Raw genomic sequence first — 18,247 nt, forward strand, 5'->3', positions numbered from 1 at the left:
ATGCTGGATCTTGAGTTGTGCTGGGAAAAGCAGTCCCTATTTGACGTTCATAGAGTGCAGTTTCCTCTTTAGATGTTCAAAGGATTGCCTGGCTTTTTGCACTTCCCGGGTGTAGTCCGGGAAGAACGCGATTTTGGAGCCGTTGTATGTAGTCGGGCCTCCGGATCGGGCCATCTGCAGTATCGCGTCTCTGTCTCGGTAGTTCAATAGCTTTGCGATGACTGTCCTCGGGGGGGCCCCAGGTATTGGACGCCCTGATGGTACTCGGTGGGCTCTCTCTATTGAAAAGAAATTGGAGAAGGATTTCGGTGCCGCCAGGTCCGCTAGCAATTGCTCGAGGAAGAGCTCCATACTGGGACCTTCTGCTCCTTCCGGCAGTCCCAAAATGCAAATATTGTTACGGCGTGATCTGCCCTCTCCCTACTCCACTCGTGCCTCCAGAGATTTTAGACGTGTGATCGCCTGTGATAGTTGCAGGTGGACCCCGCCAAGATCATCCTCCACGTTCGAGACTCTCTGTTCTACTTCCCCTGTGCGAGAGGACAGCTTTTGGAGGTCGTGTCGGAGGAACGAGACCTCTGCTGAGATGCCGTCCATTTTTTTCTCCATTGAGGAGCGAGAAGTAGCGATGGCGGCCATCACGTCCTTTAACGTCAGGTCTCCAGCCTCAGGCGGGGAGGTCGTCGGTGGTTCCACCTCCATTGCAGTGGTGGGGGTGCTAGTTGCATATTGGTCCATGGTGCTTTGTGTGGTACCCCATTTTGTTTCATCTTTGCCCATGGTGCCCCCTGCTTGTCTCACACGGTGGGGAAGCACCTTACAAGGTCACGGTGCAACAGGATGTGTCCGGGGCACCAGTGCTTGTCGCACCCCTCGACACAGTCATGCGTGTGTCTCTGGCACTGCGGAGGTCCAGTTGGCAATCTAGGGTCCCGCCGGGTCAGTGCACGCTTGTGTTCCGCAAACCCGCACGGAGGAGCTGGCTCTGGGTCCCTCCTCCCCTCCTCGTAGTGCTTCAGCGGCCCGTGTCCTCCTCAGTCATTGGCCGCGGCGGCCATTTTGGCAGGCATTTCCTCGCGCTCAGGAGGCCTCCGGGTTTGTCGAAGTAGATGCTGAGCGGAATTTCATCCGGGAGTCAGGATTTCTTCCAGGGGTGCTATACCGCTTTAGGTCAGCTCGGGTGTCTTTCCAGGACGGTTCGGTCCGTCCAAACAGTGCCCCAGCTGTCCGCACTTCCCACATTGTTTCCCAGGTACTGCTCTATGGTTTCATGTTGTGCTTCTCTGAAGGAGCCATCTTGTAGGGCATACTTGGGCATGCGCCATGTCGGGATGGGTGCTCAAGGTCCACCTGTTTCCCACGTAATCATCAGTGGGGAGTGATCAGACATTGTACATCCCAAATAGTCGGGATGAGTAAATTCTGCCAAGTGTTCAACTCCTACAAACATATCATCTATTCTGGTGTGAATGCCATGGGTGGACATGTAAAAGGAATATCCCTTTGTTCGGGTGTAGTGCCCTCCATAAATCTATAAGAGCAAGCTCCAACAGTGCCCCGTTAAGAGCATCAGTGGCCAGGGAGGGTCCAACGCTTGGGGGAATAGACCTATCTAGGAGTACACCTTGCACACAGTTGAAGTTGCCACCCCATAGTAGCATTATGTCCCTCTGCATCGCAATCTTGCTACTGAATGACCTTATGTGCCCCGGTATCGCATTGTTAGGAAAATATGAGTTAAAGATACACACTTCTCTGTGGCCCAGGTAGCCACACAGGATGACATATCTCCCTTCCCCATCTGTCACCACCTCCAACAATCGTAAGGGGACCGCTACATCTACCCATATAAGAACCCCCCTAGCGTATTGTGAAAAAATTGAGCCATATCCCATCCCACCCCATCTGGACAGGCAGTAGGTGTGACTCTTGTAGAAGGGCCAGTGATATCTTTTTCCTTCCGAGGTAGGACCTCACCCTATTCCTTCTTATGTACGATCCCAATCCCCTCACATTCCAGGACAAAAACTTTATTGATGTAACAAGAGCTTTCAACAACCATCCTCACCCCACCCTGTGCATAAATCTTTACAGTCCTAACCACTCTTCCAACACTCCTCAAATCAGCTGCCCATTGACCATATACCCTTACCCTGCCGTGTCCTGGCCAGTTTCAGCCTTCAACACCAATTCTTCCCCTTCTCACCCCTTTTGTACCTTCATTGAGCACTATAAAACAATTGAACTAAACCAAATACCACAACCCCCTGCCCCCGGGAATCAAATAGCACCCAAAAGTGAGTCCCTGTTCGGGCGTACTCATACCAATGAAGCTGTACTTAGCCACTGGTATCAAGTGAAAGGGCCAGCAACCGGCCAGCACCCAATAACACCAAGTTCGGGGTAGCTCAAGCACCTCCCAGCGGGTGATGATGCCTGCTCCCAATGTCTTCAGCAGCAGTTCGGCAAGTTCCTTAAAAGCGTGCTAAGGCACAGCCAGCCTGAGGCAATGGAGTCTCTTAGCACTATCCTCTCCATAAATCCTGAGCTCATCTGCATATCATCTTTGTTCGCAAATCAGGCATCGCTGAGCAGTTCTCAAAAATGATGGAAGGTGAGCAGAGGTTCGGGCTCCCACAGCTAGTTGCATGTCTCTTACTCCCAGCACTCAGTAGGGGTTCAAGGGTAGTCTCCATGTTTCCTTGGACCCCATCTTCCTCTCTAGTCTCTAAATTGTTGTGTTCAAGCCACATGTTAGCCACTGCTGGGGTTTTGAGGAAGCGGGTCTTTCCTCCATACAAAATCTTCAACCTAGCTGGGTATATCAACATGTATTTTATTCCAAGTCGCCGGAGCTGCACTTAGATGGGCACAAATGTGTTGCGTCATTGCTGCACCATATGTGTGTAGTCGGGGTATATAGCTATCACAGAGTTGTCTCTTTGCATTGCTCCGCCTTCTCTGGTGAACTGTAGTATCACTTCTCTGTCCCTGAAGTTTAGAATCTTAACAATGACTGGCCTGGGGTGGGAGCCGGGTGGAGGTCTCTTCTAGAGGGACCTGTGCGCCCTCTCGACCGCGATCCGTGTGATAACTTTTCAGGGCCAATATCCTGATCGGGCCATTCATTTTGTTCTTAGTAGGAGACATCTTACCTTCACTGTAAATATGTTTCTGAGTCCCTGCAGTCACATAACTCTCGTGGCACCCAATGACCATGATACCGTTGTCCAAATCGATTCTGTTCTCATACCTACACCTGTACACTCCCTCAAAACTACAATATGCTAGTTTTTTTTCCTTCCACACGGCGTGTATTGATATGTTCTTACTGTACTGTTATGTTGTTTCTCGCCTATACTCTGTATGTAACCCAAGCTTAAGTAACCTTGTACCTGCTGCGCCCGGCTACCCCTGGGTTTTGTGCGCATTATCAAATAAACAATACAATACAATACAATACATAAATCTAAGGTTGTATACGAATTGTTCGTTTTACAACTGTTCGAATGAAAATTGACCTTTTCACAATTGACCGAATTGTCAATTGAAACCCCCCACAATCCCCCACCCAACACCAAACCCCCCATATATATATATGCTACAGGAATGGGGAGAGGCCAGTAAAGGGTGCTCAGCACACTTTCTTACGATTTTGGTCAAATATGCCAAATCAGATCGAGCGAAGGCAATGGAAGAACTTGGGAAAAAGGAATTAGAACTTAATAAAATGTCGTCCTCTGAGGAGGGTAAACAACTTTGTGTGAAAATCAATGAAGCCCTAATCATATATGAAGATGACATTAAGCAACGAAAACACCGCAAGTTCATTAGGGACAAAATTGATTACGAAACAGGCAGGATCTTCACGTTTGCCAAAAGGTTTGATTCATTACGAAAAAATCCTACAACCGAGCCCATTGCTGACGGTGATCCTGGCTCGATTTCATCTGAATCAGACGTCTCAGTTTTGGACAATGAGGAGCCCTCCGTCAGATTAAATTTTTTAGACGAAATGCGGCTCCTATGCCAGGATGGAAAGAATCAAAAGCAACGTGGAAAGGGTCGAGGAAGAGGAAAAGGAAGAGGAAAGGGACAGAAGATACGAGGAGGAAAGCAACTCGGCGAGGCCAGCGTGGGAAACGGCCCAGAAAAACGCCAAGAGAGCAGAGCAACGCGCTCTGGGGCCAAAAAATAATTATGGACAACATGAAGCTGTGCCAAATCACCAACCTGTCCTCTCATGTGCTTACCAAAGCGCAAACCTCGGTCCTTTCACTTGGACTTAATTTTTGCCCTACTAAAGCATTTGACTATGTCCAAGTGCGCCTTGATCTTGACCAATTTATTCGAAAGATTAGACTTAAGAAATTCTTTTCATTGAATACCATCATGCCCAAACCAACTACACCGCGGTTGGGCCGTACTAATCTCTTGATTTCAGACATTCCATCTCTAATGGATCTGGCCTGTCTTGAAGATTCTGACTTTGATCCTTCCAATGCCTGCCTTACTGACTTCAATATCGACCCTGATTGGGATGTACATACAAAACTTTTGGTCAAATCTAAATTTAATCCACAGTTTCCCATTGGTGGATGTATTGAAGCTTTCTATGATCTATGTATTAGTGATTTGAGAAAATTAAGGAGAAGTACCATCAAAAACAAACAAAACCTCACCTCTGCCCAACTTATGGCCATCAGCGAATTACAAGGCTTATCAAATATTATCATCAAACCAGCTGATAAGGGGTCTAACATTGTAATTCAAGATCGGATACATTATGTGGCTGAAGCCAATCGTCAACTGAAGGATCGATTATGTTATTCCCAACTCGCAAAAAATCCCTTTGGTGATATACAATTGGAAGCCACAAATTTATGTACAAAATGGGTGGATACTGGCCTAATTGATGACGAGTTTGTTAAATTTCTTGTTCCCTCCTTCTTCACTATACCAACCATCTATTTTTTACCAAAAATTCATAAGTCTCTTATTCATCCACCAGGGAGACCTATTGTTACTCTAAGTGGCTCTCTCCTTGAACATATGGCCCAGTATGTGGACGAAACACTATTTCCTTTGGTATCGGCTCTGCCCTCCTATTTACGGGATACCAAGGATTTCCTGCAACACATTACAAATACACCTTGGGAGGATGGCTTGCTTTTAGCAACCCTTGATGTTGTCTCCCTGTATACCTCCATTGACCATCAAATTGGGATTAAAGCATGTACATTTTTTCTTGATACCCGTTCTTTGAACTTTCATGGTCATAGCTCTATGATTCTCGAAATGTTGTTTTTTTGTTTAACTAACAATGTTTTTCTGTTTGAAGGCTTTTTTTACCACCAAGTAAGGGGCACTGCCATGGGGAGTACTTTTGCACCATCCTATGCAAATTTGACCATGGGATGGTGGGAGGCCACCTTCCTTAGTGATCTACTTGCATCTAGCTTTGCTACACATATCGTCGCTTGGTGGCGATACATAGATGACATCTTCGTCATATGGAATGGGACCAAAGTTGAGTGGCTATTATTTGTGAAACATATCAATACCAATACAGTTAACTTACGTTTTACAGAGTGTAATAGTATGACTGAAATCATATATTTAGATGTAGTTGTGACCCTTGGAAGATCTGGTTTCAATACTGAACTACACAAAAAACCCTCAAACACTGGTCTACCTTTGCATGCAACAAGTTGCCATCCTACGTCATGTAAACGTAGTATTCCATTTGGTGAATTCATTCGATACCGTAGAAATTGTACCGATCTAGTATCGTTTGACCATCATTGCTCTTTGGCGGCTATTGATTTTGTCAAACAAGGCTATGAACGCAGAGTGATAGAAATGGCCTACACCAAAGCTCGCGGACTAAGCAGGAATGTTCTATTGTATGGTAACAAACCTGCGAAAACCGCTATGAATGATGAACCCCGACTTATAGTCACATTTGACAACGCCTCTAATCATGTCCGTAAAATCATAGAGCGACATTGGCGGGTCCTCACCGTGGATAAAGATTTATGTCCCTTGCTGGCCAATCGTCCAACTATTACCTATAAGCGCGTACCCTCACTTAGGGATAAACTGGTCTCCAGTTTTCTACCATTAAGCGACACCAATCCCTCTCTGATGCAATCCTTGATGAAATCCCCCATAGGCTTTACAAAATGCTCTAAATGCAAGGCCTGCGCCCATGCCACTGCATGTAAATTCTTTGTACATCCGGTCACCAAATGTAAACAGTTAATCAAGTATTCGATAAACTGTGACACTGCTTTTGTGGTCTATGTCCTTTCATGCCCCTGCATGAGATGGTATGTGGGGAGCACCACATGCAAATTAAAGCTTAGAATATTGCAGCACCTCAGGGCAATTAAAAACTCAGATCCCGCATACCCTATGGCTAAGCACTTCAGATTAGAACATGACAATGACCTTACTCTTCTCAAATTCTTTGCGGTGGCACATGTCCCGATTCATCCGAGAGGTGGAGATCGTGTATTAAAACTGAGACAATTGGAGACCCGGTTTATCTTAGATTTTGATACAAAATCCCCTAATGGTCATAACCTTGACGAGGAGCTTTATACGTTTCTAGGTATATAACAATGTGTTTACTCCCTACTGTGTTTTTCTGAATTGGTCTATTTCCATCTACTTTTTTATTTCGATTATGCTTAACTGATTTATGTTTTTTAAGTGTGCGTTCAATAATCTTTAGAAAATTAATGTGTTTTTCAAATTCACTGATTAGTTCTTGGCCTGTGCTCAAGTACAAAAACATTCCTTTCGCTTCCACCGTTTTAATGATTGGATTGCCACTATGGTTTAAAATGAGGATGGAAGGGGTAAAGGAAAAAATAATTTCTTTTATGTTGCTATATTCACGACCTAGAAGGACTCTTGACTGGTGAATAATTTGGTATTTTGTGTCCATAGTTTCACTGTGGTTACTGGGTTTTTTTTCAATTATGTTACTATTGGTGCATTCTACACAAGTGGATCTCAGATGTACATACATTTAGTCAGATAATGCAGCTGGAAAAGTTATTGTCATCTAGAATAGATTATATCCATGTATTTGAGGTAAGGACTATATAGCAGTAGTCCTGGCCATGCTATTGGCATAATTTACATTAGTGATGTGCAGATGATTTGATATTTATCAAACGTGGTCACTTTTATGACCTTGCCTATTTTTTACATCGCTTAGGTTGCCATTATTGGACTTGCACTTGCACTTTCCTTCCCTTCTAAACATGATTAGGTTAAGTATCAAAAATATTTTTTTATAATTAATCTCTGGAAATTATGACTGCGCAGCATTTCCTTGTTACTTGACTTGTAGTCTCTATGTCTATTTTGATATTGCAATTGTGTTGGATTTTTAACCATACTATATGTGTTTTTATCTTTGCAATTTTTGCACAAGACATATGTTCTAGTCCATCAAAGTAATCAGATGCCATGTATGCCAATCTATGCTGCTATTTTGCGTATTTGCACAATGCTAAACCGGAGGCTAGGTTGAAAATCTATCTACAATGACATAACCCGAGCTGGCCCTTTTCTTTTAATCTACATGTATATGATGACATTACACTTCCTCTGAATTGATTGATTGATATAAGCTGTTGTCTGTATTTATACAAGACACAATTTGACTTAAGTCAATGCACTAGGCTTTTAACTAAATGTTAATTTAGCTTGGCTTTGTTTTTTAATGGTAACATATGGTGGAAATTACGGTACATTACGGTTGTATGGTAGGCCATAACTTGACCTTCCGTTCCAAGATGTCCACTGTTGAATCACTTTGTAAATGCACCTTCATTCTATAATTGACATAGAAGATGGACTACACACCTCTTAACCATGTCTTTGTCCTTTGTTGTGTTACGTGATCAAGCGCTCAGTTGAGCGTGAAACGCGTTGTAAGCGGGCCGTGCCCACAGGCGTCCTGCCTCTGTTTGTTTATGCTGTTTCCCCAGCCTTTTGTTCTGTGCATTTTGTACAGCTAAGAATTTATTAAATATTTATCTCTTTTTCTACCTTGTGTGAGCTGCGCTTTTCCTTTTTTTTGGAAACTTTGTTGGAACTTTTTCAAACTTTGTTGGGTGCACGGAGAGTGCGGTCCCTCCCCTCTCCTCTTTTTATTTACATATATATATATATATATATATATATATATATATATATATGGTCAATTGTGAAAAGGTCAATTGTGACCCTTTAAATTCGGTCAATTGTTCATTCGAACAATTGTAAACTAACAATTTGGGTAATACCAAATCTAATGTTCTGGCCGCTGCCCTGACTTGTAAAAAAGGTTGTCTCCAATATTACAGGCCTGTGTGATGCATAGGTTTGTAGTCCAGTCCTGTAAGTGATATGGGCCCAAACGTATGGACCAGGAGTTGCATATATTGGTCAAGTGCCCTCCAGCTGATTCAATGTTCGGTAATAGCTGTAGGGGGAACAACAAACCTGACATCAAGGTTCAGCAAATCTAACCCCCGGAACAGTCCATGTCATAACTGTAGGCCAGTCTTTCCCCTCAAATATCAACTGGGAGCCCCCTTGGCACCCAGCCGCAAGGGAGCTAGGCACCTTAATCAACTGTAGGGCGCTGTTGTCTATTAGGTTGAAATGTACTCAACGACCCGGACGGATCATCAAGCGGCCTCAGCTACCAACTCCAGCGTGTGTTGTTTGTGTTGTTTGCAAGCTTGGGTGCTCAGTATTGTGTGCGCTTTTCCCGATGCTGTCCCAGCCACACGGCCCACTCCACTCCACTACAATGCCTCACGTTTACACAACTTTGTCTGCGTGTACACAAGCGGGCTCCACAGCTAGCTTCCAGTGTCTTCGGGTCTCCCAGAGCTTTTCGGTAAGCCTCCTGCCCCAGATCTTGTTCACAGTTGTGGTCCTACCACGCCGCACAATCCTGTATCTGTAGGGAGACCGTTCCTCACTCGGCGCACTCACCACACAATCTTTACGCAATCCCTCTGCTGTTTCTTCGCCCGATTGTTATACCGTGAGTCACGGTGAGTGGGCAGGGCAGAACAGTCTTCCCGCTTTGTCTCACTGCGGTCATCAGGGCAGCCAGTCTAAGAGCACCGCCCCTTCCTCTCCCTCAACTCATCCTTCGCTGAAGAGTTGCTCCATTCGCCATCTTCGATTTTTGCCGTGGGAATGAAGCTCGTTCTCCCGAGCTCCGCGAGCTTCGAATTACAACAGGAGCAAAGCACCACAATGCCCTAAATGTATTCAGTCTGTTGTTGGCTAGATATGTGCCGAAAAGATGTTTTTTTGCCAGTTGCAGGATCGTCGTACAGGATCACAGTTAGAGCTTAGGCAAAACTGGTCCTTACTGCATAAGCCCTAAGCCAGGCCCCCCCACCCCCCGAGATACAAATACTGCCAGTGTCAAACAATGAAAGATTCATGAGACTCTGCGCGTTCGGTCTTTCTCACTGCAGCCTACATCACAATCCAACTCTGCATGCACACTCATATTTCCATATGCTGGGCACAGCTGCTGCCCATGCTACAGGGTGGCGCTATGCCTTGGTTTCAAAATGGCTGCTATTTTCTAAAATGGCATCGCACTCCCAGCACAATCTATATGAAAGCCTATACTAAGCTGGCCCTGGACCGCTTCTATAGACATCCCCCCTCCGCCCTATGGGCTTCCAGTGTCCCTACATCAGGCTCTTATGTCTCCACCTCATGCAAAACGTTTTGGGAGCCTGGGACGATCGTCCCTGCTCCCCAACAGAAGCATTACTTCTATTTCAATTTGTGGTTGCCATACGCATTGTACATACATTTTGGTAGTTACCGGCATGTTCTTCAAAACCAATTTTAATTTCTTGGTCACTACCAGCCTTTTATTTTGGATTTTTAGCTGCTAGAGTCTGTATATTCGATTTATTTGGTTGTTTCGAACAATATATTTTAATGTTATGTTGCCACCACCTTTGTATTTACATTTCTGTTACTTTTGGCCTTGTATTTAAATTGTGGTTGTGACGGTCGCTTCCGTCCCTGTAATTAAATTTTTTTGGCTGCTACCAGTCTTGCTTTGGAATTTATGGCCACTACTTTTCTTAAATTTACATTTAGATGGCTAGTGTGAGAAACCTGAAGGTGTCTCACCCGCCAGTCCCTGGGAATCTGTCATCCAGGTGGCCAGGACACAGCCATCGATTTTGGATACAGGTCCTGGGGGTGGACCAGTGTAGGATGATCACCTGGATGAGGGGTCGACTGGGAGTGGAAGTGGGACACCGGAGGGTAAGACACAGTATCCCCTTCCTAATAACACCTTTTCCCCATCCTACCAGGTAGCATCCCTAGGGATTCAACCCCCTCTTTCCAGAGACAAACACTTTCTCACGGACAGGTCACCGTGAGCGACAACGGACTAACACCTGAGCCGTATACCTGACATGTCCCAACACCAGGGTCAGGCAGAGTCAGGCAATTACTGATAATTACACAGAGCTGCCTTCCATCACACTTACCCACACGGATAAAAGGCGGAACACGAAAGCACACTCTGAGCGAGGCAAAACACAAAAGGAAACAGCAGTTCTTAGAAGGCAGTTTATTACGAGGAGAAAGGCGGCGAGACCAGAGAGGGTTCCAAGGAGGGAATTGCCCTTGACCTCTTCAGAAGAAAGAGATGACTACGTAGCCTCAGGGATAAGAAACATAAAACCCAGAGATAAAGCAGAAGAACGCTGCATTGTGTGTAGAAGGTGCCCAGGGCCTTCCTGCATCGACAGCAAAGGCGGGGAGGAACTATTGCTGCTGTGGTACTGTCCTTGGCTCTGACAAGAAAGCCGCTCCAGTAAGGCCAGCACAGCTGGTAAGTCGGGGAGACTGATAGCAAACCGTTTCAAAGTACAAGCCGTACATGGTGAGCAACGCAAATACAATTGAATACCCAAGGAATACCTGAACTTTTGTAAACCAATACAGATACCATATACAGAGTGGTCCGGTGCCACGTGGGTACCTGTTAGGCGGAAACCTGTGCAGTTCCCTCTGGGACCACTGCAAAAGATTTAGGACAGGTGTTTGGCAGTAAACCCACTTGGTAGCAGTCTGTACCACACAGATTCACTTGGTAGCTGTGGCTGAGCAGTCAGACTTCCCTCAAGAAGAGTTAGGCAGTATGTGGAGTATACAATATAGGGCAATCTACACAGTAGAACAAGCAAACACGGAACGAGGCTTCGGTGTAAAGATATAAAGGTATTCATTTATAACAACACATCTATGGAAAACACTCTGGCACTAATACGGCAAACAACTTCAATCACAATTACTATACGAAGAAAAAGATCAATCCCCCTAACAATAGTTTGACAAGTCTAGGTTCACTGGCATCACTTATTTGCAGACAGAGGTGTATGCTTTAACCTAGATGGCACTCTAATATTCGTTAGGACGGGAGAGAAAAATAAGGCAGGTTATGAAGTCAACTCGATACCAATACTTTTCGGACAAATGCAAGGCAAGTAAGGCAGGGTCTACTGCAGATCACAAAGTTCAGAGGCCAGGCCCACTCGGAGAGAGGCAAGGTGATATGTCCCAAAAAGTGTCTCAGTGGAAATGCGCTTCGAGTCTTTATCTCAAAATTGTTATGGAAAGATTGGACCAGTTCAGAACAACACGTTAAAGAAAGCTTGGAGGCGACCCAATGGAAAGGCGAGGATTAAGACACCTCACTCGATCCGGCAGAAAGGGAAGCAAGGCGGACACGGTACCTTGTTTGTGGAGAGACAGCTCCGGCGGGGGCAGTTGTTCCTGGTGGTGGATGCACGTCGGGTCTTTGCCAAGAGTAGAGATGATCTCTTCGTCGAAGAAAAGCGAAGTCCGGTGCACCACCAGGGAAGAGACCAGCCGCGGAGTGCTCCGTCACAAGGCACCACCTTTTGGTCGCGGTACAGGGGTAGTGGCTATCCGGTTGCCGAGGTGCTCTGCACGGGCAATTCGACCACTGCGTCCAGGAGCGAAGAAAAAGCAAAGGGGACTGGTTGGTCCCACCAGTCAGGGGAAGAGACTCTCCGGCAGGGAGATCTCCCTTGTCGTCGGGAAGTGGTGAGTCGGTTCCGCAGGGCTCCACCGGAGGTGTCGTCGTTGCAGGTCGGCTCAGCTTTACCCTCGTCGGATTCTTAGGTCCTGTGGCGACTTCTGAAGATCCAGTCCCAAAAGCCCTGCTTTTATGCAGAAAACCCCCATTCATTCAGCCTAGCTGTCAATCAAAACACGGTAAGTGGTGAGCGGGGTGGCTCACCACTTGGGCCAATCACACTATAGTGCGACCGGAGTTGGCAAGGCAACTCGGTCCAGGGTGCCTAAACCCCCTCCCACACCCCTGTGGTAACCCAGACAGAATGGCACCACTTTGGAGGGTCTCTGTACATAAGCCCGCCAAAAGTGGAACAAAGGGCTCAACCTTTGGTTTACGAGTCACAGAGACGAACACAGACGCCATTTTAAAAACCGAGTTCTGGCAGAAAATACCATCCGATAGACTTATTTAAGATAAGTAAACCGGTGGTACGTTAGAGATTAACGAGGAAAAGCATCAATCTCCAACAATGGGAAGAATCCCATAGGGTTTATTCGGGGTCGAATATAACAAGTAGTTTCCACTGCCACCAGCCAAAACTCGACGAGGGGGGACGGGACAGTTCCCCCTCGAATAACAGACCCAGGAGTAATCGAATTACCCCTACTAGTACATCCACAATAGGATGGTTTGTACTAGTTCTGTTAGTAAATTTAGGTCTAGTAAAGCCAATGGTGACTTTACATGCCCGGGGAGACAGTAGTCAGTCCCCGGGTATGGAGTCTATGAGGGGGGTCCGCTAGGAAGCCCCAGTGCTACGGCACGGAGGGTGCAGTGTAACACACATAGCAAAACATACGAGACGCTATGGAGTAAAAGACCCCATAGCCCATAGAACACATTGACATTCAAAGGAATTACACACATTCATGTCCAAGAGTGGGAGAAAAAGAGTCTCACTCTTGGCAGGATGGAAAAAAACAAACTCCAGAAATCCAGCAAAGCTGCTGGGGGACTCACTAGGTTAGGAAATTCAGCCTAAACAGAGAATTCTCCCTAACAGTACCCATTCGAAAGTCTCTGTACGGTATCCAAAGAAGATTGTAAAATGAGTTAACTGGGAAATCAAAGTGGTCCTGCAACAGGTCAAGCCAAACCCTCTGCACATTCGAATGTCTTTGATAGCTAAAACAAACTGTAATTGGTCTGAGCCCAGCTGAGGGGGAGACTAATTGTTGAAACGGGATCTGAGACCTGTGGAGGAGAATCGGGGGGGGGGAAATAACTCGCCTAAATTGAATCTTTGTAAAATAACTTTTTGTTTGTTTTGGTACATCAGGCCATCTGAATCTTGAGACTTTGATAACATAAGAGACTTGGGCATAGAAGGCCCTGATAATGGTAATGGAATTGTATCCTCATGCCGAACAAGCCCAAGAGTGTGCTATGCTCGAGTGAACCGCCTTGTCCTGTGCTGAAAACGTGGGGAAAGGAGGCCGACGGCCTGAACATCCTGACTTATCATTTTGCGGACACGTCTTTCTTTTTCATGAGCATTTCCCCACTCTATTCGTAAAATTTGCAGTAAGGATTGACAATAGTTTTTTTAGTATAGGCCTTTTTTTATTTTGACAAGACTCCACTAGGACTGCATTATTATTATTTGATGGTTGTAGCTTGCTCCCATCTTAGATTGAGGTTTAGATAGGCGTTTATCACACCCTTGATAAGGTTCAATAAACACCCTTGAACTGTGGTCACTCGTGTCTGTCTTATTTGAGACCATGCCTTCCTTACACTAGCAGATTTTTTGTTTAATATTTGTAGTTGTTAATTGACTTGTATTTTAAATGCATGGCTTTTACCCATCTTGCATTGAATTGTTTTTGGTTACCGGCAGACTTGTATTGAAAATATTTGTTCACTTTCGGACATTTTTGTATTTGTATTGTTTGGTCATTACCAGCCTTGCATTATGTGCAACAGGCATGGTACCAAGAGATGACATAGACAACACAGGTAACAGTTTGTAAAAGCTTAATTGAAAGTCTTTGGGTTGATTTAACACCTATCTTGACCTATCACTAAGGTGGGGTTTTCCCTACTTAAATAAACTAAGGAAAGTCTATGTCCATCAATCAAAATCAAATGTCTGTCTGTGTCAAAACCTATGCGTGCCCTCACAACTAACACTAAACTTTGTGTAGGGATGTTCTCAGTTAACTAAACAGTGTTCCAAAAAAAAAAAAGTCTGAAGCTGTTTATAGCTCACTTCCCCAGGTTCAAGATACAGTTCCAACAGTTTCTTGGTCTAAATATTTTACCAAGTCTTGGGATTCCCTTTCCGCAAGTTCAGGATACAGTTTGTTACACTCACCTGGTCTCTGCAGAGGCGTTGGGGCACGGTTGCAGCCCTCCCGTAGGTGAGGTCACTCAGGTCCGACTTCGCCTTCTGCGCTTATGTGGTGACTGGTGGTAATAGGTGATGCTGCTCGGGACTGCTCCTGCGTGGAGAATAGGGGGTGTGAGTATGCCAGGTTGTGAGCCTGATCCGCTTCCAGACCCCTTCTCCCAAACTGTGGTACCCGTGGGATGCGCTGCCCCTGGAAAGCTGACCTGTTGATTAGCTTTGGCGAGCACTCCGTCATGCTGCTTCTGGCAGGGACGCTTGTATGATCTGGACCGAGTTCCTTCACTGGTCCCTTGCACGTGGTAGTCCAGTCCAGCTGCGACTAAGCCACTATACTTCAGGTAAGTGTTCCTGTTGGCCTTTGTCTTTCCTCGTCTATTTTTTGTTGAATTGTAAAGTTTGTCTTGTATTGCTGTCCATTCCACTTTGGATGTTTGCTGTTTTGCTTTCTTCACTTGCAGTTGATGTTGCCGGCCCGGCAGAAGCTGCGGAGCTCGAGGCGGCAGCCAGAGGGAACAAGGAACGAAGCTGCAGCGGTACAGTAGCTGGTAATGACGGATGTTCTAACCTTGTCTTTCTTCTTCTTCACAGGGTCTGAGTTCGTGGATGCGGAGCGCGGTGCTGCGGCGTCAGGATCAAGATCACTGGATGTTAGGAGATGAGTCTGCAGATGAAGCGATGAAGCACTGGTTTCCTGGAGGTGAGTATGCAAGAGAACGCCTGGTTTCAAAGGTAAGTAAACTGGTCCAAGCGGCGGTGAGCATCACGTTGCACACAAGTGCACAGTAACGCAAAGCACAGGCCTTAAGGATGGAGCAGCTTATATAGCTGAGCTTCTGAAGCCACGCCCACCAGGTTCAGCCTGCCTGCCACACCCTGCCACACCCGATGAGTCAGCACCTGAAGACCAGGCCTAGGCAGCCACACCTGATGAGTCTGCACATGGGGATGTTCTCTTCCCCAAGCTTGAACTACTTAATCATTAAAGCTCACATGCAATTGGTTCACAGCATTCAAATAGGAGCCCAGGGTTCCCTTCCCCAAGGTTAAAGCACTTCTCCTTTAAAGCACAATTGGTTCACAATGCCCCATGAGAGCTCAGGGTTCCCTTCCCCAATCTTAGAGCATGCACTCCTTAAAGCACAATTCAAATAGGAGCTCAGGGTTCCCTTCCCCAAGCTTAGAGTGCTCACTCCTTAAAGCACAAAGTTCAATTGGTGTTTGACAACTTCTCGTTCTTCAATTCCTTCCAACACTTTTCTGCAGGGTGGGTCTTTCTGGTCAGGGCGCAGTTAACAGGCCACACAGTCAACCCACTACAGGTCGTGCAACGATTTGCCCTTTGTTTCTCACTCGGTTGCGCATTTGGCTTCTTATTTTCCCAAGCTTTGTTTATAATTGTCACTGGTAGGTGATTTGCTTTCTTAATCACCCCTTTCCAATATATTCTATTTTTCCAGCTTTCAATATTAGTCTCACTTTCTTAACACTTGGTCTCTTACTTTACGATTTGGGGTGTTGCTGCCACTTCACGGCGCCCCCTCCTGCTGTTCACTCAGTTTCTTTATCAAGCTCATTCTTTCATCATTCTTGTTCGAAAGCTTTCGAGAACATACCGATTGTAGGTGAGCACTCCAATAAAATGTAATTCACTTTAGCATTCATACGCTTGCACACTGGGTTTCTAGTATCACTTGAAACTCACTGGTCATGTTGCTTCTTCCCACGGCTTCTCCGCTCACACAATGCCTTGTGGTTGAGGTCAGGGTCTCACCTCCTGCCCCTCAAGACACTCCTGGGTCAGTTCCTCTGCCCAGGGGAATGAGCACTCTGCAGCCGCAACGAAGGGACCGACAATCTCCATGGCTCCCTTGTTCTGACCTCGCCAGCAACCTGGAGACACATCTCCTTCTCTCCACTACCGCAGACTGCCTCACCCGGCACGTCTTCTGCTCCTCATCGCTCTGTCCTTCACGGGTACATTCCAGGCTGGACCAGCTTCTCTGCTGACAACTTACTCCCTTCTGCTGTGGGCTCCAACTTTTATATACCTGAGCCGTGTCAAGGGGTTTCAGGTGTGTGTCCTCGGCCTCTCTTGCCAGACCATAGTTAATATAATGAATGGGACATGCCTGGCCGTCATCTCTTCCAAGTCCCTCTTCTTCGTCCCAGTACTAGAGTGGTGTTTTCTTTTGGAAGTGTTCATTCCTCTTTTTGAGGCTTCTTTCTCTACTCAGAACGTTGTGGGAACTCATGGGGAAAAAATAGGTTGTGGGTGGAAATAGCCCATGAAGGTTGAGGGAAGGGAGGGTAAATCCGTGTTAGGGAAGGTGGGATACCATGTCTCACCATCCGGCACCCTCTCCCCAATCCCCAAGGACACTAAACCCAGTTGATACTCCCTCACTTGTCCGCCTCCAGCGTTGAGATCCAAAAGCAATGGCCCTTCCCTGGTCACCTGAGCAGAAGCCCTGGGGATTGGTTGTGAGAGTGCCTTCTGGTTTCTCATAATTGTAACTTGTGTTCACAATCTGTCTTGTATCTAATTTTTGGTTGCTACCGACCTTCTATTAAAATTACTTGGTCGCTACTAGCCTTGTATTGTAATGTTTTGTTATTGCCTGCCTTTTTTTTACATTTTGGCAAATGTATTTGACATTTAGGTGACTACTGTCTTTGTATTTGAATTTGGTGTAGCTACTGATCTCATATTTACATTTTTGGCCACTAACAACCTATTGATGTCCTCTGCACTATAAACTTTGTGTGATTAATTGTGCTCGCTACTGACCTTTGTGCCTAAGTTCTCTTGCCATAAGCCTATGTTTAATTTCACCCCCAAAAAACACCTACACACCCTCATTATCCTCCAGCACACCTTTAATAGACCCTTCAACTTGGGAATCCACCAGCTGCCCCCATGATGGTGCCCTGGCGCCACCTTCCTTCACACTACACACTCACCAGTCACAACTCAAAGTGTGTATACTATGTCCATATATTATGTAGTAATGTGTTATTCCTTTCAAAAAGGAATGAAGAATATATCATTTGTATACATGTGTACAGTATGGAAAGTTAAATGCCGTAAAATAAGACTTACCTTGCACACATTTTGACAAATCACGCAAATTAAAAACATAATGTGATTTTGCAGGAGTTGGGAGAAGATCAATACTCATTCTGTGGTAGATCTCAACTGCTGCGTCTACAATACTTGCTGCTGTCTGCTTCACAGCTGGAGGGAATTCATTCAAAAATCCGTTTAAAATAGCCTACAAAGAAATCAAAGAGCTATTGGTGTTTTTCATTATTTTACAATCACATGGTTTGCACCAAATCTTTCCATCAACTCTCATTGTGTCACACACATTGTGGTGAGTTAGTTCTTAACTACTATTGAGAAAAAAAACATACCCTTTTATGACCCGCTATTGAGTATGAAAAATGAAGAAAGAATCAGATTCAATAAGACACAGGACAACATTTCACAAACATTTTAACCATGTCATTCACTTTCTAGGTAGATTTTGCTTCTCAATAACATGGTCTGTTTAGTTTTTTTGTTTCAGTGTTTTCAGTCCATATTGTATTGGTACCCTGGTTGATAGCTCCATTGCAACAGTTTGCTCGATAAACATGTATACCGTACACCTCAAACGGAAAGAACCAATGAAATAATCATGGAATTCACCATGCTTACTTCTTGCAGATATCCATGCCGCAAC

The 18,247-nt window shown here is 45.5% G+C and overlaps 1 protein-coding gene across 1 annotated transcript in view; it reads right to left on the bottom strand.

Annotated features, from left to right (window-relative positions):
* The window catches only part of DNAH6 (dynein axonemal heavy chain 6), a 3,423,448-nt gene that overhangs the window by 998,067 nt on the left and 2,407,134 nt on the right, over positions 1–18,247 (bottom strand). The window contains exon 42 of the mRNA XM_069626424.1: positions 17,623–17,794. Within this exon, the coding sequence (XP_069482525.1) occupies positions 17,623–17,794 (172 nt within the window). The remainder of the gene's footprint in view (positions 1–17,622; positions 17,795–18,247) is intronic.

This window comes from Ambystoma mexicanum, chromosome 6p (assembly GCF_040938575.1).
Source record: "Ambystoma mexicanum isolate Mex_15411 chromosome 6p, UKY_AmexF1_1, whole genome shotgun sequence".
In the NCBI taxonomy this organism is placed as follows: Eukaryota; Metazoa; Chordata; class Amphibia; order Caudata; family Ambystomatidae; genus Ambystoma; species Ambystoma mexicanum.